General features: G+C 42.5%; 1 protein-coding gene across 1 annotated transcript; it reads right to left on the reverse strand.

The window, feature by feature from the left end:
- Positions 1-824: 824 nt before the first annotated feature.
- Positions 825-17,494, reverse strand: f13a1b (coagulation factor XIII, A1 polypeptide b). The gene is made up of 15 exons (XM_084165476.1): positions 17,417-17,494; positions 14,494-14,678; positions 13,123-13,311; positions 12,395-12,643; positions 12,108-12,226; positions 11,757-11,864; positions 10,102-10,276; positions 9,681-9,819; positions 9,417-9,520; positions 9,100-9,188; positions 8,665-8,821; positions 7,622-7,897; positions 7,272-7,432; positions 1,508-1,644; positions 825-1,423 (listed from the first exon to the last, which is right to left on the reverse strand). Exons 2-15 carry the CDS (start codon positions 14,645-14,647, stop codon positions 1,282-1,284), a joined length of 2,199 nt encoding a protein of 732 aa, XP_084021602.1. The 5' UTR covers positions 14,648-14,678; positions 17,417-17,494; the 3' UTR covers positions 825-1,281.
- Between the last annotated feature and the right edge of the window lie 4,423 nt (positions 17,495-21,917).

Raw genomic sequence — 21,917 nt, forward strand, 5'->3', positions numbered from 1 at the left:
TCTTTGGTCTTGGCCATGGTGAAGAGTTTGGAATCTGATTGATTGATTGCTTCTGTGGACAGGTTTCTTTTATACAGGTAACACACTGGGTTTAGGAGCAATCCCTTTAAGAGTGTGCTCCTAATCTCAGCTCGTTACCTGTATAAAAGACACCTGGGAGCCAGAAATCTTTCTGATTGAGAGGGGGTCAAATACTTATTTCCCTCATTAAAATGCAAATCAATTTATAACATTTTTGACATGCGTTTTTCTGGATTTTTTTGTTGTTATTCTGTCTCTCACTGTTCAAATAAACCTACCATTAAAATTATAGACTGATCATTTCTTTGTCAGTGGGCAAACGTACAAAATCAGCAGTGGATCAAATACTTTTTTCCCTCACTGTACGTATTTGAACATGTAGTATACATTTTTTGCACATGATCTGCCATTACCAAGACTACCACACCAAATTTGAAAGGAACAGTGATAGGAAATAAGCATTGCATCTGCATCTGCATCGGTGTGAATGCGCTAATCTGATATGGGTCAGAAATAAAACTGTCAGAACAGTCAGAATAAAATATTGGACATGAAGAAAAAATCTTAGGATGGCTGTGTGAACACAGCCTATGAAAATAAACCCCTAGGCTTGTGTGGAAGTGAACGAAGCACAGAAGTGCACAAGTCACTTACTCACTCATCCCCGTCTCACTTAGGGCAAGGTGCACAACTTCAAACTTAGAACTGGATGATAACGAGAAATTCAATATTTGATCTTATCTGGACATTTCAAAACAAAAATATATTGCCATAAAAACAATAATTGATAACATGCAATCATATTCATGTTAATTTTTTTAATTTGGGTAATATAAGTATTTTTCTTGCATAGAAGTCAAAAAAAGAAAAGAAAAGAAAACATTTAACTTTTCAACAATTTCAATAAATGTTGCATATTGTGGTTAGAAAATGTTGCATCTCTTGTGAAGATTTATTGAACAATGCATTAGACCTAATATTCAAGCCCAATCTCTAAACTGTTGGTAGCTGGGCTGTAGTAGCTATGATGTAGTTGTGTTTTCCATGTATAGAAATGAAAACAATTACATTGAACTACACTAAATGTCGCATAGTTAGAAAATATTGCCTCTTTTGTGAAGCTACGTGATCCATCCAAGAAGAAGAACATCTCTTAACTGTTGCTTGCTGGGCTGTAACTAGGTTGTAACTAGGCTGTAACTAGGCTGTCTAGCTGTGCTATAGCTGTGTAGTATAGCTGTGCCATCTCCCCTGTGTTGCTCAGGGCTTGACAGTCAGCTGGGCCTGACCGTACACCTGCCTGAGTGCAGCACAGTCCAGACTGGCCATCAGCTTGGTGGGTCCCTCCCTTCGGGGGGTGAAACTCTCCGTCCACGTCAGGGACGAGCCAGCCGTGATCAGACTGGAATACACACATGTACACACATGAGTATGCACTCACACACAAAAAACACACACACACACATACAGGTATCACTCAGCTCACCTGTAATGTTTAGACTTGGGTGGCATGACTCCTGGCCCCTCCACACGAACGTACACATCCTCCAGGTTGAACTTGAATGGGTTGGTGAACTCCACAGTCACTAACATCTCCTCACTCACCTTAGCCAGACCAGAGACCTATAGAGAAGGGATGAGAGTTGGTCCTGATCCTGTCCGTGAAGACCCAGCTAGGATCAATAAACGGAGCATATTTGGAAAATACAGTGTATTCTATACCAGGGATGTGAAACTAATTTTGCCGCATTCAGTCTTTATTCGGTCTTCAACGAGGTCCGGAGGGCTGCACTGAAAATTGGTTATATTTCCTCGCCGTCAAAATTAGGCAAAAATAGTCCTCTATCCATAATTTTTGGAATTTTCGATGCTTGATAATTTGGCTGATTATTAGCGAGCTGAACACAGTCAAAAAACTATATGAATGTACAATTGAAGTCGGAAGTTTACATACACACTCAATTAGTATTTGGTAGCATTGCCTTTAAATTGTTTAACTTAGGTCAAACGTGTCGGGTAGCCTTCCACAAGCTTCCCACAATAAGTTGGGTGAATGTTGGCCCATTCCTCCTGACAGAGCTGGTGTAACTGAGTCAGGTTTGTAGGCCTCCTTGCTCGCACAAGCTTTTTCAGTTCTGCCCATAAATGTTCTATAGGATTGAGGTCAGGGCTTTGTGATTGCCACTCCAATACCTTGTCCTTAAGCCATTTTGCCACAACTTTGGAAGTATGTTTGGGGTCATTGTCCATTTGAAAGACCCATTTGCGACCAAGCTTTAACTTCCTGACTGATGTCTTAGATGTTCCACATAATTTCCCTTCCTCATGATGCCATCTATTTAGTGAAGTGCACGAGTCCCTCCTGCAGCAAAGCACCCCCACAGCATGATGCTGCCACCCCCGGGCTTCACGGTTGGGATGGTGTTCTTCGGCTTGCAAGCACCCCCTTTTTCCTCCAAACATAACGATGATCATTATGGCCAAACAGTTCTATGTTTGTTTCATCAGACCAGAGGACATTTCTCCAAAAAGTACGATCTTTGTCCCCATGTGCAGTTGATAAAGAAATGTGTGTGTAAGATATGACAAAAATGTCACACCCTCAGTTAAACTAATAATGTATGACTATTAGAAGACTAGAGTTTATATGCGAATAGCTTTGACTGGGCTGAGCGGGAACAGTGCTTCCATAGAGGTAGGGGAGCTAGCAGGCCAGAGGTGGATGAACGTAGTGCCCTCGTTTGGGTGTAGGGTCTGATCAGAGGTAAGGAGGTGACGTTCCCCTCACAGCTCCATAGGCAAGCACCATGGTCTTGTAGTAGATGCGAGCCTCAACTGGAAGCCAGTGGAGTGTGCGGAGGAGCTGCGGCGTTCTGGATAAGTTGTAGGGGTTTAATGGCACAGGCAGGGAGCCCAGCCAACAGTGAGTTGCAGTAATCCAGACGGGAGATTACAAGTGCCTGGATTAGGACCTGTGCCGCTTTCTGTGTAAGGCAGGGTCATACTCTGCGAATGTTGTAGAGTATGAACCTGCAGGATTGGGTCACCGCTTTGATGTTAGCAGAGAATGACAGGGTGTTGTCCAGGGTCACGCCAAGGTTCTTTGCACTCTGGGAGGAGGACACAATGGAGTTGTCAACTGTGATGGCGAGATCATGGAGTGGGCAGTCCTTCCCCGGGAGGAAGAGCAGCTCCGTCTTGCCAAGGTTCAGCTTGAGGTGGTGATCCAACATCCACACTGATATGTCTGCCAGATATGCAGAGATGCGATTCGCCACCTGGTTATCAGAAGGGGGAAAGGAGAAAATTAATTGTGTGTTGTCTGCATAGCAATGATAGGAGAGACCATGTGAGGATATGACAGAGCCAAGTGACTTGGTGTATAGAGGGAATAGGAGAGGGCCTACAACTGAGCCCTGGGGGACACCAGTGGTGAGAGCACGTGGTGCAGAGACAGATTCTCGCCATGCCACCTGGTAGGAGCGACCTGTCAGGTAGGACGCAATCCAAGAGTGAGCAGCGCCGGAGATGCCCAACTCGGAGAGGGTGGAGAGGAGGATCTGATGGTTCACAGTATCAAAGGCAGCGGATAGGTCTAGAAGGATAAGAGCAGAGGAGAGAGAGTTAGCTTTAGCACTGCGGAGAGCCTCCGTGACACAGAGAAGAGCAGTCTCAGTTGAATGACCAGTCTTGAAACCTGACTGGTTTGGATCAAGAAGGTCATTCTGAGAGAGATAGCAGGAGAGTTGGCTAGAGACGGCACGCTCAAGAGTTTTGGAGAGAAAATAAAGAAGGGATACTGGTCTGTAGTTGTTGACATCGGAGGGATCGAGTGTAGGTTTTTGGAGGAGGGGTGCAACTCTCGCTCTCTTGAAGACGGAAGGGACATGGCCAGCGGTCAAGGATGAGTTGATGAGCGAGGTGAGGTAAGGGAGAAGGTCTCTGAAAATGGTCTGGAGAAGAGAGGAGGGGATAGGATCAAGCGGGAAGGTTGTTGGGCGGCCGGCCGTCACAAGTCGCAAGATTTCATCTGGAGAGAGAGGGGAGAAAGAAGTCAAAGCATAGGGTAGGGCAGTGTGAGCAGGACCAGCGGTGTCATTTGACTTGATAAATGAGAATCGGATGTCGTCAACCTTCTTTTCAAAATGGTTGATGAAGTCATCCACAGAGAGGGAGGAGGGAGGGGGAGGAGGAGGAGGATTCAGCAGGGAGGAGAAGGTGGCAAAGAGCTTCCTAGGGTTAGAGGCAGAGGCTTGAAATTTAGAGTGGTAGAAAGTGGCTTTAGCAGCGGAAACAGAGGAAGAGAATGTAGAGAGGAGGGAGTGAAAAGATGACAGGTCTGCAGGGAGTCTAGTTTTCCTCCATTTCCGCTCGGCTGCCCGGAGTCCTCTTCTGTGAGCTTGCAATGAGTCGTCAAGCCACGGAGCAGGAGGGGAGGACTGAGCCGGCCGGGAGGATAGGGGACATAGAGAGTCAAAAGATGCAGAAAGGGAGGAGATCAGGGTTGAGGAGGCAGAATCAGGAGATCGGAGGGAGAAGGATTTAGCAGAGGGAAGAGATGATGGGATGGAAGAGGAGAGAGTAGCGGGAGAGAGAGCGTGAAGGTTGCGATGGCACATTACCATCTGAGTAGGGGCAGAGTGAGTAGTGTTGGAGGAGAGCGAGAGAGAAAAGGATACAAAGTAGAGGTCAGAGACTTGGAGGGGAGTTGCAGTGAGATTAGTAGAAGAACAGCATCTAGTAAAGATGAGGTCAAGCGTATTGCCTGCCTTGTGAGTAGGGGGAGACGGTGAGAGGGTGAGGTCAAAAGAGGAAAGGAGTGGAAAGAAGGAGGCAGAGAGAAATGAGTCAAAGGCAGACGTAGGGAGGTTAAAGTCACCCAGAACTGTGATGGGTGAGCCATCCTCAGGAAAGGAACTTGTCAAGCTCATTGATGAACTCTCCAAGGGAACCTGGAGGGCGATAAATGACAAGGATGTTAAGCTTGAATGGGCTAGTGAATGAGACAGCATGGAATTCAAATGAGGAGATAAACAGATGGGTCAGGGGATAAAGAGAGAATGTCCACTTGGGAGAGATGAGGATTCCTGTGCCACCGCTGCGCTGACCAGATGCTCTCGGGGTATGCGAGAACACATGGTTAGACGAGGAAAGAGCAGTAGGAGTAGCAGTGTTTTCTGTGGTAATCCATATTTCCGTCAGCGCCAAGAAGTCGAGGGACTGGAGGGTAGCATAGGCTGAGATGAAATCTGCCTTGTTGGCCGCAGAGCGGCAGTTCCAGAGGCTGCCAGAGACCTGGAACTCCACGTGGGTCGTGCGCGCAGGGACCACCAGATTAGAGTGGCAACAGCCACGTGGTGTGAAGCGTTTGTATGGCCTGTGCAGAGAGGAGAGAACAGGGATAGACAGACATATAGTTGACAGGCTACAGAAAAGGGCTACAATAATGCAAAGGAGATCGGAATGAAATGACCTAAACATCTGGGAAAGCGAGAGAGCGGGGCCTCCCTCACTTACTTTTCACTGAAACACTCAAATATAACTCTCCCAACTTCCACTTTAGAAATTATAATTGTTGTAAACTACAGAGGTTCAATGTTTTCTAGGAATAGACTCTAACTTAGTTTATTCAGCTAGCTAACTTGGTAAAGTATTCTTCCGTGAAAACCGTCCAGGGCACCGAATCCTATGACGCCAAAGCCAACTAGCATGCCAGCCTCCAATAACACGGTTTAGCACCAATACTCGGTTACAACAAACCACCAGTGTGTTAACACGCCAAGCAGATCATTCGTGTCCGTGTCTAACGTTGTGTAAAGTTTGGGGTTAGTTTTGACAGTTTGAGTGAGTACGTCGTCAACTTATTCAGCCAGTTAGTTAGCTAGAATAGTTAGCATACTAGCTAGCCACTGCTCTCTGCCAACGAACTAACCCCTCCTCCCACGGCACGAACACAGAGAGCCAAGCTAACGTTAACTAGTCACCCATGTCCCGAATTCCCTTGAACGACTCTGGTTACCAGTATGTAAAAACAAAACAAAAATAAATGTAGGTTATAACTTACCCTTAGTAGCAACTGTTAGCCAGTTAAGTGCAAAGCTAGCCACTGAATCGATTCAGCCAGTTTGCGTCTGTTCCAACGGAGAGAAAGCGTCTCCAAATATTAAAGCTAGGTCGTTCTAGCTATTGTTTAGTTAGCTATCCAGGTAGCTACATTTAGAGTACAGTAGCTACTAACTACCTAACGTTAACGCTTCAGATAATGAGGTTAGAAAAACAGCTGAATGGTTGGTAGCTAGCTGGCATAATTACAGGTACTCTTAAGCGTGAAATAACATTGGAAACAACTATCCACAGTTGCTAATAGTTACCAGTAGCTACCCGCTAGCTAGCTAGCTAGCTTTATTGGTCCAGGTAGTGAGTTAGCTAGCCTCGTGCTTCACCGGGCTCAGCCGAATACAATACTTACCTACAATAATTACCTACAATAACCTACAATAACTACCTAGATAAACTACCTACAATACCTAACTACAATACCTACCTACCTACAATCTAAATACATGGTTTAAGCTTTACTCGACACCATATAAGCCAAGCTTACCTCCCGCCAGAGAAAGACACAACCTCACCCGACGCTGTCCAACCCTCTCTCCTGGAAGTACACCTCCAGTTGACTCAAATAATGTCAATTGGCCTATTAGAAGCTTCTAAAGCTATGACATCGTTTTTTGGAATTTTCCAAGCTGTTTAAAGGCACAGTCAACTTAGTGTATGTAAACTTTTGACCCACTGGAATTGTGATACAGTAAATTATAAGTGTCTGTAAACAATTGTTGGAAAAATTAGTTGTGTCATGCACAAATTAGATCCTAAATCCTAACCGACTTGCCAAAACTATAGTTTGTTAACAAGAAATTTGTGGAGTGGTTGAAAAACGAGTTTTAATGACTCCAACCTAAGTGTATGTAAACTTCCGACTTCAACTGTAGGTCCATTATAATTTCTATATAGTTTTAGTCATTTTTAAGTATATTGAGTTCGTCCCCCCCACCCCAAAATAAAACATTAAAAAATATATATGTTTTACTCAAACCACCCACGAGCCGGATTGGACCCCCTTGCGGGGGACTGTATGTTTGACACCCCTGCTCTATATAGTACAAATTGATTAATTTTGTGTTTTCCACAATGTACACAACTTTTCGGGCTGTGTGCACATAACCACTCCTAAAAACATGACCTCTGACCTGGACAGAGAGTTTGGGGTTGTGAAGAGTGACGACCCTCATGGCGGTGACAATCTGACCCGTCTCCTTGACCTTCCCAGTGGCGATAAAGTGGAGGTTGGCCTGCTCCACCAGCTGTCTCATGTAGTCCTGGGAACGCACCTGGATCACTTTCTTCTCAGCTGTGGACACACAGAGATGACTTTCTTAGGATATGCTTTGTCTCCTTGAGTTTAAATTTAATTTTCATGTATCTTGCTTTAGAAATATGGGAGGGCAACTGGCTTGCCGCTAGTAGAGAGAACATTGATCTTACAAGAACCCACAAACCCACATATTCACACACCACCCCTCCTCCCCCACCTGCCCACCTTTCCTGGGATCCAGTGTCACTTTAGGGGTCTTGAAGAGGAACTCAGAGCTGGTGACTCCTGTGTAATATACCACGTTGCCACTGACGTACACGTCCACGGTGCGAGCCTGGCCACTCTTGTTGTTGAACTCCAGCTTCAGCTCGAAGTCATCCCCCACCCTCACCTCGATCAGAGGCATGTCCAGGTCCACGTCGGCCTCTAGAGGTGTGGCCTTCTCACGCTGACAACCATACTCCTCTGCCTTCTCCAGAACCGTGCGCTCCTCTGGACTACCTGTAGATGTGGGAGACCACAGATGAAAGGGAAAGATTATATGGTTTGTTTCAGAAGTAGTCTGCATTTAGAATCTGGGTTTTTAGGGTGGTCGTACTTCATTCACACAGAGACAAAACCCTTACTTTTACATTTTGTTACCTTTTTTGTATATGTAAACGTGATTGGAGGTAAGATTCACTTGATGAAAAGCCAGATATGGGGGTGACTTATTAGGACTTTTTATGACAAAGAGGAGTGGACAGGCCCTGACACAGACTGACAGTTTCCCAGACAGATTAAGTCTAGTCCAAACACTTTCAAAATGAGATTCTCTATCAAGCATGCTTTTTAGTCCTATAGGCTCAAAGCTGCAATATGTAACTTTTTGGGCGACCTGACCAAATTCACATCGACATTTGAGTTATAGATCTGTCATTCTCATTGAAAGCAAGTCTAAGAAGCGGTAAATCTGTTCTATGTGCACTATTTCTATGCTTCCCGTGCTTAAATTTAGTTTTTGCATCTTCAAACAGCTGAAAATGACAATATTTTTGGTTATGGAAATATATTTCATAGCGGTTTAGAGGGTACAATGATTCTCTACACTATACTTGCTTGTTTTGTCACATAAACTGAAATTAGGCAAACTATTAGAATTTTAGCAACCAGGAAATGGCGGAGTGATTTCTGCATAGTGCATCTTTAATCTGTGTCCGGGAAACCGTCCCTTTACGTTTTTGCTCTGTGACACTCCCTCCATCCCTCCCTCCTCTCTCTTCTCTTACCTTCGGAGAACTTGTACTGGTCAGTGATGTCACGGCGAGTGTCCTGGCCGGGAGCTTTGGTCACCACCATCCTGCCAACGTGGCTGCTGTTGACCTTGACCGGCAGCAGGGTTCCATCTCTGGGGTTCCGCGAGTAGAACACCACATCACTGTTCACCTATAGAAAAGTTGGGACACATTCATCATGGAAAACACCAGTAATTAGTAATATCGGGATATGTTTAGTCATATATATGTCATATATACTAGTAATACCAAAACACATGTATTGGTACTGTATATTCACTAATACAATTGAGCTCACTGATTCAAACTGATGCAACCAAAAATGAACTGTCTTGGTAAGTGAACAATACGGGTTGTGAACATTTTGTATACTGTCCTGTGCAGTTGTTGTCTTGCGCCACCGGGGTGGCTCATTGTTGTAGTCTTTACCTCAGCAAACACGAAAGGTGCGTCGAACGGGAAGCAGATCTGGCCATGTTTGATGGCCTGGACGGATGCAGGGCCACACCTGTACATCCCTGGACACAAGGAAAAGACACATTAGGTATTAGTAATATAGTAACTACAACCGTTTGAAATGACCCAACAGAGCATATACATTTCATAACATGGTTATATAAAAATTATAACACGATCAGTTAAATTGTGTGTGTGTGTGTTTCTGTGTGTGTGTGGGTGTTCCTGCGTATGTGTGTGTGTGTGTGCTTATCTGTGTGTGTGTGTGCTTGTGTGTAGGAACAGCTCACCATCACTGGTCTCTTGGGGTGTAGCATCCACAACCTGCCAGCCCCCAAACCCCTGAGGAAGATCTGGCCTGCTCATGTAGCACTCATTCCAGCAATGGTAGTTCCTACGGCAACACAACCATTTCATTATTTGACAGTAACATAAATCATTTTAAATGCAGTGTCTCCACTCGTGTGGCTGAATTGTATTTTTAAATGATCAAATTAAATCAAATCAAATCAGAAAGTGATTTCAAGCATTATCTGTCACTGGAACAATTCTACCAGATGGAGTCCTTGGTGCGTTGCTTGTCAATTCTGCCATTCTCATCCAGGATGATGTCAGTTTTCAGGTTGCCATCATTGTCGTGGGCAGAGAAGAAGTTGGTGACAACCCTGGCGGGGATGCCCAGACAGCGTAAGACTGGGGAGGGGGAAGGAAATAAAAATGGTAGAATCAGCAAAAACGTTTTCAAAATACAAAAAAATAGGAATTCTGCACATCAAATAGTAGGAAATTAATGTGAGTAATTAATTTTGAAATCATCCCAAATATTTCACTCATTAGCATTGTAAAAATCCCAAAATGTGCAAAAGAAATTGGGGGGAAATCCTGGTTCAAACGTTTCTGGAATCATTACAGATTTCTGAAAAAACAAGGAATTTGGGGAATTTGGGGTATATTGTAGCCTTATGCAGGTCTCACAGGTGTTAAAGACGGCAGCGTAGACCCAGCACTGGGCATAGCAGACGGGCATCTTGCTGCTGGAGTAGTTGAGGAGGATTTCAGTACTTCCAGTCCAGGAGGTAGGTGCCACTCCGTAGGTGTAGTCACCACTCCAGTTCCCCACCAGCACCCCGTCGTCGTCACGAGAGTTCATCTGGGAGAGAGGCAAACGTACGGTTGTCTGCATCCGAAATGGCACCCTAATCCCTTTACAGTGCACTTCTTTTGAACAGAGCCTTGTGGGGCCTAGTCAAAAATAGTGCATTATATAGGGAATACCCTGATCAAAAATAGTGCATTATATAGGGAATACCCTGATCAAAAATAGTGCATTATATAGGGAATAGCCTGATCAAAAGTAGTGCATTATATAGGGAATACCCTGATCAAAAGTAATTAATGATATAAGGAATACCCTGGTCAAAAGTAGTGCATTATATAGGGAATACCCTGGTCAAAAGTAGTGCATTATATAGGAAATAACCTGGTCAAAAGTAATTAATTATATAAGGAATACCCTGGTCAAAAGTAGTGCATTATATAGGGAATACCCTGATCAAAAGTACTGTATTATATAGGAAATAACCTGGTCAAAAGTAATTAATTATATAAGGAATACCCTGGTCAAAAGTAGTGCATTATATAGGGAATACCCTGGTCAAAAGTAGTGCATTATATAGGGAATACCCTGATCAAAAGTACTGTATTATATAGGAAATAACCTGGTCAAAAGTAATTCATTATATAAGGAATACCCTGGTCAAAAGTAGTGCATTATATAGGGAATACCCTGGTCAAAAGTAGTGCATTATATAGGGAATACCCTGATCAAAAGTACTGTATTATATAGGAAATAACCTGGTCAAAAGTAATTCATTATATAAGGAATACCCTGGTCAAAAGTAGTGCATTATATAGGGAATACCCTGGTCAAAAGTAGTGCATTATATAGGGAATACCCTGGTCAAAAGTAGTGCATTATATAGGGAATACCCTGATCAAAAGTACTGTATTATATAGGAAATAACCTGGTCAAAAGTAATTAATTATATAAGGAATACCCTGGTCAAAAGTAGTGCATTATATAGGGAATACCCTGGTCAAAAGTAGTGCATTATATAGGGAATACCCTGATCAAAAGTACTGTATTATATAGGAAATAACCTGGTCAAAAGTAATTCATTATATAAGGAATACCCTGGTCAAAAGTAGTGCATTATATAGGGAATACCCTGGTCAAAAGTAGTGCATTATATAGGGAATACCCTGATCAAAAGTACTGTATTATATAGGAAATAACCTGGTCAAAAGTAATTCATTATATAAGGAATACCCTGGTCAAAAGTAGTGCATTATATAGGGAATACCCTGGTCAAAAGTAGTGCATTATATAGGGAATACCCTGGTCAAAAGTAATGCACTATATGGGGAATAGAGTGCCATTTCGGATGCAACTATAGCTTGTAACAAGCCTGAGAGTTGTAAGTACAAATCTCTCTTCTGTACAAAATATTTTTTCAGGCCTCCATTTAGTTTTTTCTTATAAATCTACTGTATGACATGGTTGTACTGTAAGAATATTGTGATCTCAGTGGTTGCTCTGTATTGACTGGCAGTAACCCCGTAACCCTCACCATGGCTGAGGCCTTCCGGGCTACTTTGATGGGGTCGCCCCTGTTGGTGATGGGCATGGCAGCTTTATCCATGATGAACAGACAGGCATCCAGCACCCCATAGTCAAACTGCAACAAGCAACGTTCAGTTAAGTGTTAACTGAACTTCTTTGAGAACCACATAGAGAATCATACTGTTTATTAAAGTCAAAACAAAAAGATGACATGAACAAAATAAACAACTATCCTGCTATTTGATGTATACTGACTTACATGTAGTTACAAATTAATTCTGCATGGCACAAATAGTGTATCACTACACCAAAACCAATCATTGCATAGCTAGTCGTGGTGCACTGGGTCTCTCTGTACCTGACCGAAGTTCCAGGGCCGTTCAGACACGTCGTCAAACGCTCCGTGGTAGATGACCCCCACCTCGTTGAGAACACACTCCTCCCTCTCATTGCCTTCATCCAGGAACACAGAATCAGCTGGTGGAAGGAAGCCAGAACAATAGAATGGAATCTATTATCAGAATGTAGATTAATAGAGTAACGAGATGAATAGAGCTAAATCGATCGATCGATCAATCAATCAGCACAAACAACTGATGTGGGGACAAGCTCGTGTGATTGCTGTCATCAGTGAGTGTCACAGACCTGCCACCCAGGGGTTGAAGAGGATGTAGACATCTCGACTCTCATCCTGCCTGGTCCTGCGGATTCCGTAGGGCGTCACCACCGCCACGTACGTGCGCCACTTTCCCACAATGCAGTCTGGCGCTGGGGTGATGCCCACCGTGACCACGTTGTCTGTGCTGTCCACCACCCGGCCAGCCCACAGGCTCTGGCGGTCACTGGTCACAGACACAGGGATGTAGGTGCCCTTACTGAACTGGGGACTGCCCCCTGGTGGATAGGAGGAACAGGGGAATGACATGTCAGGGCAGGGGTAGACCTAGCTCTGGTCTTTGGCTCCGGGATGCAGTTTCTTCTAGGTACAGATCTAGGATCAACTACCCATCCCCCAATCCTAACCTTAACCATTAGTGGAGAAAATGTAAAACAGACCCAAGATCAGCGTCTAGGGACAACTTCACCCTACACCGAGCCTTCGTACTAACACCCTGGACTAGAGCTATGGTAGACCTATGGTAGACATATCCACTGATACGGGAAAGAAAGATAAATACCTGCACACATTCCTCCTTAGTTTTATTATGTTTCAAGTGGCGGTTACATTCAATGTATCTTTTTTTCATGACTTTACTTTTTGTACCCTGTATCTGGATGCAAGTCACTGGATGTGCGTACAGTGAACTACATCTTAACTAGTAACCACTGATTCGGAGTTAGACATTTTTAGGTGGGGGGTTTCTTTATCTCACCGATGACGAACTCCACAGCGAACTTGTCGTCGGAGGGCTTGTAGGGACGGTCAAAGGTCACCTTCAGCTGGAACTCCTGTCCCCTGCGAACGATGAGGTGGTCGCTGGCGTACAGGTAGGTGCTGTGCTGCTGCTTATTGACCTCGTTCGGCTTCCGCAGCATGTTCACGTCCCAGATGTCCAAGAACTCTGATAGGAGAGGAGGAGAGAGAGGAGGAGAGAGAGGAGGAGAGAGAGGAGGACAGAGAGGAGGAGAGAGAGTAATATAAAAGGGAGGAGAGAGAGATGCAGACTTGTCATCGTTAACTTGGGCCCTGAGTTTTTTCAATGTGACCTTGAGCAGTTATTCCAATCCTTAACTGATACAATAACAAAGCCGCCACCCCGCCTCTTTTTCAGTAAAATGCTGAGGGATGGGCCTGGAGAAATGTAACGACTCTCAAATTCATAGACAGAGCTATGGATGCAAGGACTGAACATCCATGAAATGAAAATTATAGTTTTAACCGTATTTTGAGGCATTTACATTGTTTACATTTACAGTGTTTACAAACATTGCAGTAAAACAAGCGTATATGTTTTGGGTTCTGATGAGATACGACAGTTGAACTAATCATTATGTATTTATAAGTTGTATTCTTCAAGAATCAGTGTGTATATATCATTTGTTTATAAATCCGAAAATGTGTGTAACAACTAAGGATTCTAGCTTTAACATAACATAATGTACAGGATGCTGCAAGTTTAAATGTGTGAAGGGGGGTAGAGGCATTGTGAAGGCCGATTACTTTGAGTGTTCAACTTTGGGAACCTTCTCATCCTAGGGTAGACAGACAGCTTTGTCTGCTGACTGTGGTGATGTATAATAAAAATGATCAACTGTAGTCGAAAATCAACATTCATAACGACGTGGTTGTTGTTGCTTATTCTTTTTGGGAAACTCGCTACAAGACATTATTTAGATGGCTATGACCTATCATGATGGGACAGCTGAGGTCACTTCCAGTCTGTTGGAGGTTCTTTATTCCAGTCATTCCATTCTTATTCAGAACCCTGCCTTGTGGTCTAGGGAGATAATGCTGAGGAGAGGAGAACAGTGACAAGGCTGGTAGACTCAGGGTGTGTTTGAAGACTTGTGTTGAGATAACTCTGAACGGAATGCATTTGTCAGTCAGCATCCGAAATCTACAGGAAACAGTGTCATTTTAGGGACTCTTATCTTTTGTGACCAAGGCACACAGTGACTCACAAACCAACACTCTGACATGCAAACACACTTCTGTCTCTCTCTGTCGCACACCGCACACACACACAGTCAAACACACACGTGCACACGTCCACACACACACACAGCCTCCTTCTCCTACTCACCCTTGAGTGGGGGTGGTCCTCGGGGCATCAGGCCGAAGGGCTCGAACTCAGGCACCTCCTCCCCATCTGCATTGGAGCTGGCGATGGGGGCGGCACTGCGGCCACGGTGAGACACCTGGGGTGGTGGCTGGGCGGCGGCCTCTGGGTCAGACATGGTACCAGCGCTGAAACGTCACCTGACAGGCCTGGGACACAGACAGACAGATAGATGAACAGAGAGAGACAGCGACAGAGACAGACAGAGACAGAGACAGAGAGTCAGACAGTCAGACAGACAGACAGACAGACAGACAATTCCTAGGTATGGTATCATATCACTGACGACTCCATTCATATTCAGCTAGCCCTTGGGGAGGACACTCCCAGCTGTACTGCGGATGCTAAGGGATGAACTGCAGGAATAGTGAACTTGAGTACTGACCTGGATGAGGTGCACATAAACCTTAACACAAACCACAAGTAAAAAATAATAATAATAAAAATTACATTTGACATTTTTGTCATTTAGCAGACGCTCTTATCCAGAGCGACTTACAATTAGCACATTCATCTTAAGATAGCTAGGTGAGACAACAACACATCACAATCATATCAAGTACATTTTCCCTCAACAAAGTATTTATCAGCAAAGTCAGTGCTAGGAGGACTTTGGGAACCACTTCTATGTGTGTATTAGTGTGTATTACTGTAGTGAGTAGATAAGTAAACTTAGGTTTGAAGTGCTCTGTGGTTTCTCTGAGTAGAGCCTGTGTTGATTTTTTGTTTATTTGTTTATTTCTGTGCTGTATAAAGAGTATGAAGAGGAGCCTACTTAGGGTGTAATTCCAGAAAAGCAGTTGGCAAGGTCAGACATTTTGGGATGTTTGGTTGTTTGTTTTGGCGTGTTGTGTTATTCTCTGTCCCTTGGGGTTAGTGTGTCACCAGAATGTGCAGTTAATCTTAAAAGTAAAGAGAGAAAACGGTGGTAAATGACAAGGGAAACTTTTGTGTCAGTGTGTGGGGGACATAACAATGATGTCATCAGATTCCTTTGCTTAGAATCATCATGTGGTATTTATAAAAAATAAAAATAAGCGTTTATTTTTAATTTTTTTATTTGCACAATGAGTAGTGTACCGGTAAAAGTATGCCAGTATCTGTGGTAAAAATAAGAAATGACCTTGCACATTTTCAATTAGTTAGGTAATAATATACATTAACAAACTATATCCTCTGTATCCAAGTCCAAACTACTAGTGGATTAAATGTAAATAAAAGTCTCTAGACATACTGTAAGTTAATAAAGCAGCACAAAAAAAAGGAGTTACCTCAACCAACCATCCCCTGGGGGTCTTTACCTTTAAAGCCTATTTTACTTGAGGTTGGGAGGAGGGAGGGGGGTGGTTGTTTTATGTAAATGATTATGTAAGTATGGTAATGCTGTTTTAGTCATTAAATAAACAATGGTTGTTTTCATAAAAATGTAAGTACGGCACAATATACGTCATGCAGCTTTGTGGCACAAACACCTATTTGAGAATTTAGTTATGTAATGGGCGTGTGCTGTGCTGTGCTGGTCGAAGAGACAGGTTTGGGGTTTGGGACAGTCTCTGGCCAGTGTTGGAAAGGTGAGTCATGGACCTGCACAGTGAAAGCACTGTTTCACCTTAACGACCCGTGGCACACACACACACATACACCAGGCATGCACACAAGCACACAAACGTGTGTGCACGCACGCTCACGTCGTGCCATCACCCCCTTCACCTGGACATTAGCTCGTCAATGCTGATTCTGGATAAACAACATCACCACAGGTTTTTATAGATGTTCTCTGGGACCGTGCCTTTTTGTGGTAGAAAGGATGCAAGTTATTACTATTTTTAGCCATAAGTCAGTGGATTATGCCATATACATAATGTATGTATAGGGTGACATGTTCGTAGCACAAAATTATTGTGCAAAGTGCCAAAAATACAGCAAACCTCATTATAATATCACAGTATGATTTAAAGGAAAACCCCACCCAAAAACGAACTTTTGATATTTGTTTCATTAGTCCATCGTTGACATAGTCCCAAAACATATGTAACTTTCAAATATAGAAATCATCCCTCTACGATGCAATTTGCATCATACAGGGATGATTTCTGTATTTGAAAGTTACATATCTTGAAAACTTGATTGCTGACAAGCAAAATGTTTTGGGACTATGTCAACGATGGATTAATGAAACAAATACCAAAATATTGTTTTTGGGTGGAGTTTTCCTTTAATTAAAAAATCTTCTTGAACAACTTGTGTTACAAAGAGATTACTGTTCAAATAGAGTTTCATAAACTGAGCAAAATATAAATTGTGTTCTTTTATGACGCACATTGTTGAAGAAAATTTTATAATTTAGTCATGCTGCCAGATTATAATTAGGTTTATAATATTTTTTTGCACTTTGTAAAATGCTTCTGCGCTTTGAAAATGTCCCCCATTCAAACAGTTTTATGTAGTGTGTACATAGACACGGAAGCATTGTGCAAAGTGCAAATGTGACTCCTGCAAGTTAAAAATGATCTATAGTTTAACAGCATTTTAGAACCAAATGCAGATGTAAAGGAAAAGAAAAGACGCAGAGGCAAATAATCCTGATTCCTGAACCAGATGACATGATGTGGAATAAAGAACAATTCAGTTCTCACTCTGGTACTGTAACATTAGCTTCCATTTAGGACTCTCAGAAGCCCACAGGAAAAAATGGTGTACTAGTATACAGCAAAACAACAAAGAGTACTGCAACTGAATTTAGAGTAATGCAAATGATGCATTCTATGAGGCATCGCATTGCTTTTCATCAAAGCATTGTCAAATACCTGCAGTATCAAACAAATAAGATTGGAGACATAGGCAGAATAAATTTGCTTGACCAGTGACCACTGAAGGGTAAACTCACCTCTGTAGAAGTTGAAGAGGGGAAAGCTGCAGTTGTCTAATAGAGTTGATCCTCAGGGAATGAGTGTCTGTCTCTCTCACACACAAAGACAGGCTGCTGCTGGGGTCCCTCTGAATCCACTTATATACAGGAAAGGGAAGGGCCCTCTCCATGGCAGAGATAGGTTGTGTGTGTGTGTGTTTGTGGGTGTGTGTGTGTGTGTGTGTGTGTGAGTGTGTGTGTGTGTGTGTGTGTGTGTGTGTGTGTGTGTGTGTGTGTGTGTGTGTGTGTGTGTGTGTGTGTGTGTGCGAGAGAGCCAGTTCCAGCATTAGTTGTGCGATGGGCTATGTGTAGGAGGGGTTGAGGTTGGAAAGGAGGGGATTGGGCCCTTGGGTAGGCGGTTTGGCCAACTTGAGAAAAGGGTGTGGAAATTGTCATCTCTGTTTGCCAGACAGTGAAAGACGGGCCAGCACTGGGGACAAGCCATGCTCAATCATAATCCGTGTGAATTTCACTCTAAAGCTTTCTTGTGAGACTACTAGAGATCATATAGAATGACATAAACCTAACACACGTTTACACTGTAGCCTCCGAATACACAATTGCTACATTATCTTGTCAGTGGTAGTGGGTCACAGTGATCTTGAGGAAATAGACAACAGACAGTCTTTAAGATTAATACAGTTTTATCACACATTTGCACAAGTTTATTTTGTTTATTAGTGACAAATCAAAGTTTTACCTTTTGGCTGTTCAAAACTACAGCATGAACTACTATTAATAAACATGTTATGCTTATTGTGTTGTACAGTACAGTATGTATGTATGTTATATAGGCTACCAGTCAAAAGTTTGGAATCACCTACTCATTCAAGGGGTTTTCTTTATTTTTACTATTTTTTACATTGTAGAATAACAGTGAAGACATCAAAATTATTGTCATGACTTCCTCCAAAGCTGCCTCCTCTCCTTGTTCGGGCAGGCTTCGGCGTTCGTTGTCACCGGCCTTCTAGCCACTGCCGCTCCTCTTTTCATCATTCCATTTGTTTTGTCTTGTTTTTCACACACACCTGGTTCATATCCCCTCATCAGTCTCTGTATAATTATTTCCTCTGCTCCCCATGTCTTTGTGTGTTGTTGTTTCCATGTGGAGGTGTCGCTAGCTCGGTTGAGCATTATGTACTTTTATCGCCGGGATATTCACCCCTGTGTTTTCTTTTCCCAGTACGCATTTAAGGCGCACTGTATTTGAGATTTATATTTGAGATTCTTAAATTGCCACCCTTTGCCTTGATGACAGCTTTGCACACTCTTGGCATTCTCTCAACCAGCTTAACCTGGAATGCTTTTCCATCAGTCTTGAAGGCATTCCCACATATGCTGAGCACTTGTTGGCTGCTTTTCCTTCACTCTGCCATCCGACTCATCCCAAACCATCTCAATTGGGTTGAGGTCGGGGGATTGTGGAAGTAGGTCATCTGATGCAGCACTCCATCACTCTACTTCTTGGTCAAATAGCCCTTACACAGAATGGAGGTGTGTTGGGTCATTGTCCTGTTGAAAAACAAATGATAGTCCCACTAAGCCCAAACCAGATGGGATGGCGTATCACTTCAGAATGCTGTGGTAGCCATGCTGGTAAAGTTTGCTTTGAATTCTAAATAAATCACAGACAGTGTCGCCAGCAAAGCACCCCCACACCATCACACCTCCTCCTCCATGCTTTACGGTGGGAACTACACATGCGGAGATCATCTGTTCACCCACACCGCGTCTCACAAAGACACGGCGGTTGGAACCAAAAATCTCCAATTTGGACTCCAGACCAAAGAACACATTTCCACCGGTCTAATGTCCATTGCTCGTGTTTCTTGGCCCAAGCAAGTCTCTTCTTCTTATTGGTGTCCTTTAGTAGTGGTTCTTCACATAGTCTCCTCTGATCAGTTGATGTTGAGATGTGTCTGTTACTTGAACTCTGTGAAGCATTTATTTGGGCTGCAATTTCTGAGACTGGTAACTCTAATGAACTTATCCTCTGCAGCAGAGGAAACTCTGGGTCTTCCATTCCTGTGGCGGTCCTCATGAGAGCCAGTTTCATCATAGCGCTTGATGGTTTTTGCGACTGCACTTGAAAAACTTTCAAAGTTCTTGAAATGTTCAGTATTGACTGACCTTCATGTCTTAAAGTAATGATGGATTGTTGTTTCTCTTTGATTATTTGAGCTGTTCTTGCCATAATATGGACTTGGTCTTTTACCAAATAGGGCTATCTTCTGTATACACCCCCCTACCTTGTCACAACACATCTGATTGGCTTAAATGCATTAACAAGGAAATAAATTCCACAAATTAACTTTTAAGAAGGCTCACCTGTTAATTGAAATTCCAGGTGACTACCTCATGAAGCTGGTTGAGAGAATGCCAAGAGTGTGCAAAGCTGTTATCAAGGCAAAGGGTGGCTATTTGAAGGAGCTCAAATATAAAATATATTTTGATTTGTTTAACACGTTTTTGGTTACTACATGATTCCATATGCGTTATTTCAAAGTTTTGATGTCTTCACTATTATCCTACAATGTAACAATTTGTAGAAATAAAGAAAAACCCTTGAATGAGTAGGTGTGTCAAAACTTTTGACTGGTACTGTATATTATAATAAATAAAAAATAACCCTCCAAAACGAAAAACAACAGTCTGGTTGTTTTAGCCCCCTTAGGGAAATATGAATCATAGCTATGAGCTAAGCTAACGTGTGGTGTGCTGCTGTGCTTTCTGGAACTGAGCTAGGAGAACACACTGTACTCTATTATGACAGCCACGACCACAATTGAACCAAGGCGTAAAAAATGTCTGTGAAGCCCAACAGACGTGTTGGAAAGCAGGCCAAGCAGTGGAGTCATGCCCATTGAAACAGAGACATTTCAATAGGCAGAAAATGGGGATCCTGCATGTGCATGCCCCCTCAATTTATTCAATATTTAAGAAAATTATCTATAAGATAGTTTTTCAATTTCAATATTGCGCATTCCCCTCAATTTGAAGATGTTTTAAAGAAAAAACTAAACATGATGACAAATCAATTTTATGCTTGCGGTAATGAAGTAATTTACATGACAAATAACGTTTTATTAACTCTTGATAACAATAAATGAAGATATTGACACTTTATAAAGGCATTTTCCATAAAGAAGAATTTAAACATCAGATAACAATACAACATGTCTTATTTACAGAATGTTCTAGGTCCTCAGGACTATGTTTTGTCCTGATAATTGACGGTAAACCATTTACACACATGTTTAAAAAATTTGAAACAATAAAAAAATACAATTATGATACAGTCAAAAAGAGCAATAAAAAACTATTGACACAAAGAGCAATATATATATATATATATATATATATATATATATATATATATATATATATATATATTTATATATATATATATATTTAAAGCTTGATTTCAAATAGTCCAACATAGTAAATATCCTTGAATAAAAATATATAGATATACCAGTCCTATATATAAACATATCACTGTGCTACATTTGTACAACATTAACTTTACTTTAAACACAATCTAAGTACGGTGGTAGGAACTGGACTTTCACAGCAATCAAATATGTTTGTTGATTAAGTTCAAGGGAGAAGCTAATACCAATAGACATTGGGGCAAGGGTCCTTGAGAACAGCCTCAAACATCTCCACAAGCACTCTCCTGTAAGACCCTGTCTGATTGTAGACATTGTTTCATACCATGATGACTGAGCACTACCACACTTTGTGATGACATGTTTCTGATGCAATGCACTTTAGATAAGGCTGTCCCTCACAGGTAGAGCACAAAATGAGCCTGTGAAATGCTCTGCCAAGCCCTCATGCACTTGCTAAGTAAATGGAACACCCTGAACTATTTTGTAAAATTACACCCAAACAAGCATTTAGAAACCACACATTTCAGGTGTAGAGAATTGGAAGGCTAACTCCCCTCACTAATTTTTTTCAGTGTCTTGGCCCATTCATGCCACTGTTCTTCTGATTCATATACAGTGCATTCTGAAATTATTCAGACCCCTTCACTTTTTTCACATTTTGTTAGGTTACAGCCTTATTCTAAAATTGATTAAATTGTTTTTTTCCCCCTCATCAATCTACACACAATATCCCATAATAACATAGCAAAAACAGGTTTTTAGATTTTTTTAAAACAGAAATATCACATTTACATAAGTATTCAGACCCTTTGTTGAAACACCTTTGGCAGCAATTACAGCCTCGAGTCTTCTTGGGTATGACGCTACAAGCTTGGCACACCAGTATTTGGGGAGTTTCTCCCATTCTTCTCTGCAGATCCTCTCAAGCTCTGTCAGGTTGGTTTGGGAGCTTTGCTGCACAGCTATTTTCAGGTCTCTCCAGAGATGTTAGATCGGGTTCAAGTCCGGGCTCTGGCTGGGCCACTCAAGGACATTCAGAGACTTGTTCCAAAGCCACTCATGCGTTGTCTTGGCTGTGTGCTTAG

Source organism: Coregonus lavaretus, assembly GCF_964263955.1.
Source record: "Coregonus lavaretus genome assembly, chromosome: 7".
Lineage (NCBI taxonomy): Eukaryota > Metazoa > Chordata > Actinopteri > Salmoniformes > Salmonidae > Coregonus > Coregonus lavaretus.

Excerpts from the sequence above, each read along its gene's own strand:
- f13a1b (XM_084165476.1), bottom strand. The coding sequence starts at position 14,647 with ATGTCTGACCCAGAGGCCGCCGCCCAGCCACCACCCCAGGTGTCTCAC. Across the intron at positions 9,521-9,680 it reads CGCACCAAGGACTCCATCTG|GAACTACCATTGCTGGAATG; the intron begins GTAGAATTGTTC and ends GTGTTGCCGTAG. Across the intron at positions 7,433-7,621 it reads GACACTGGATCCCAGGAAAG|CTGAGAAGAAAGTGATCCAG; the intron begins GTGGGCAGGTGG and ends GTGTGTCCACAG.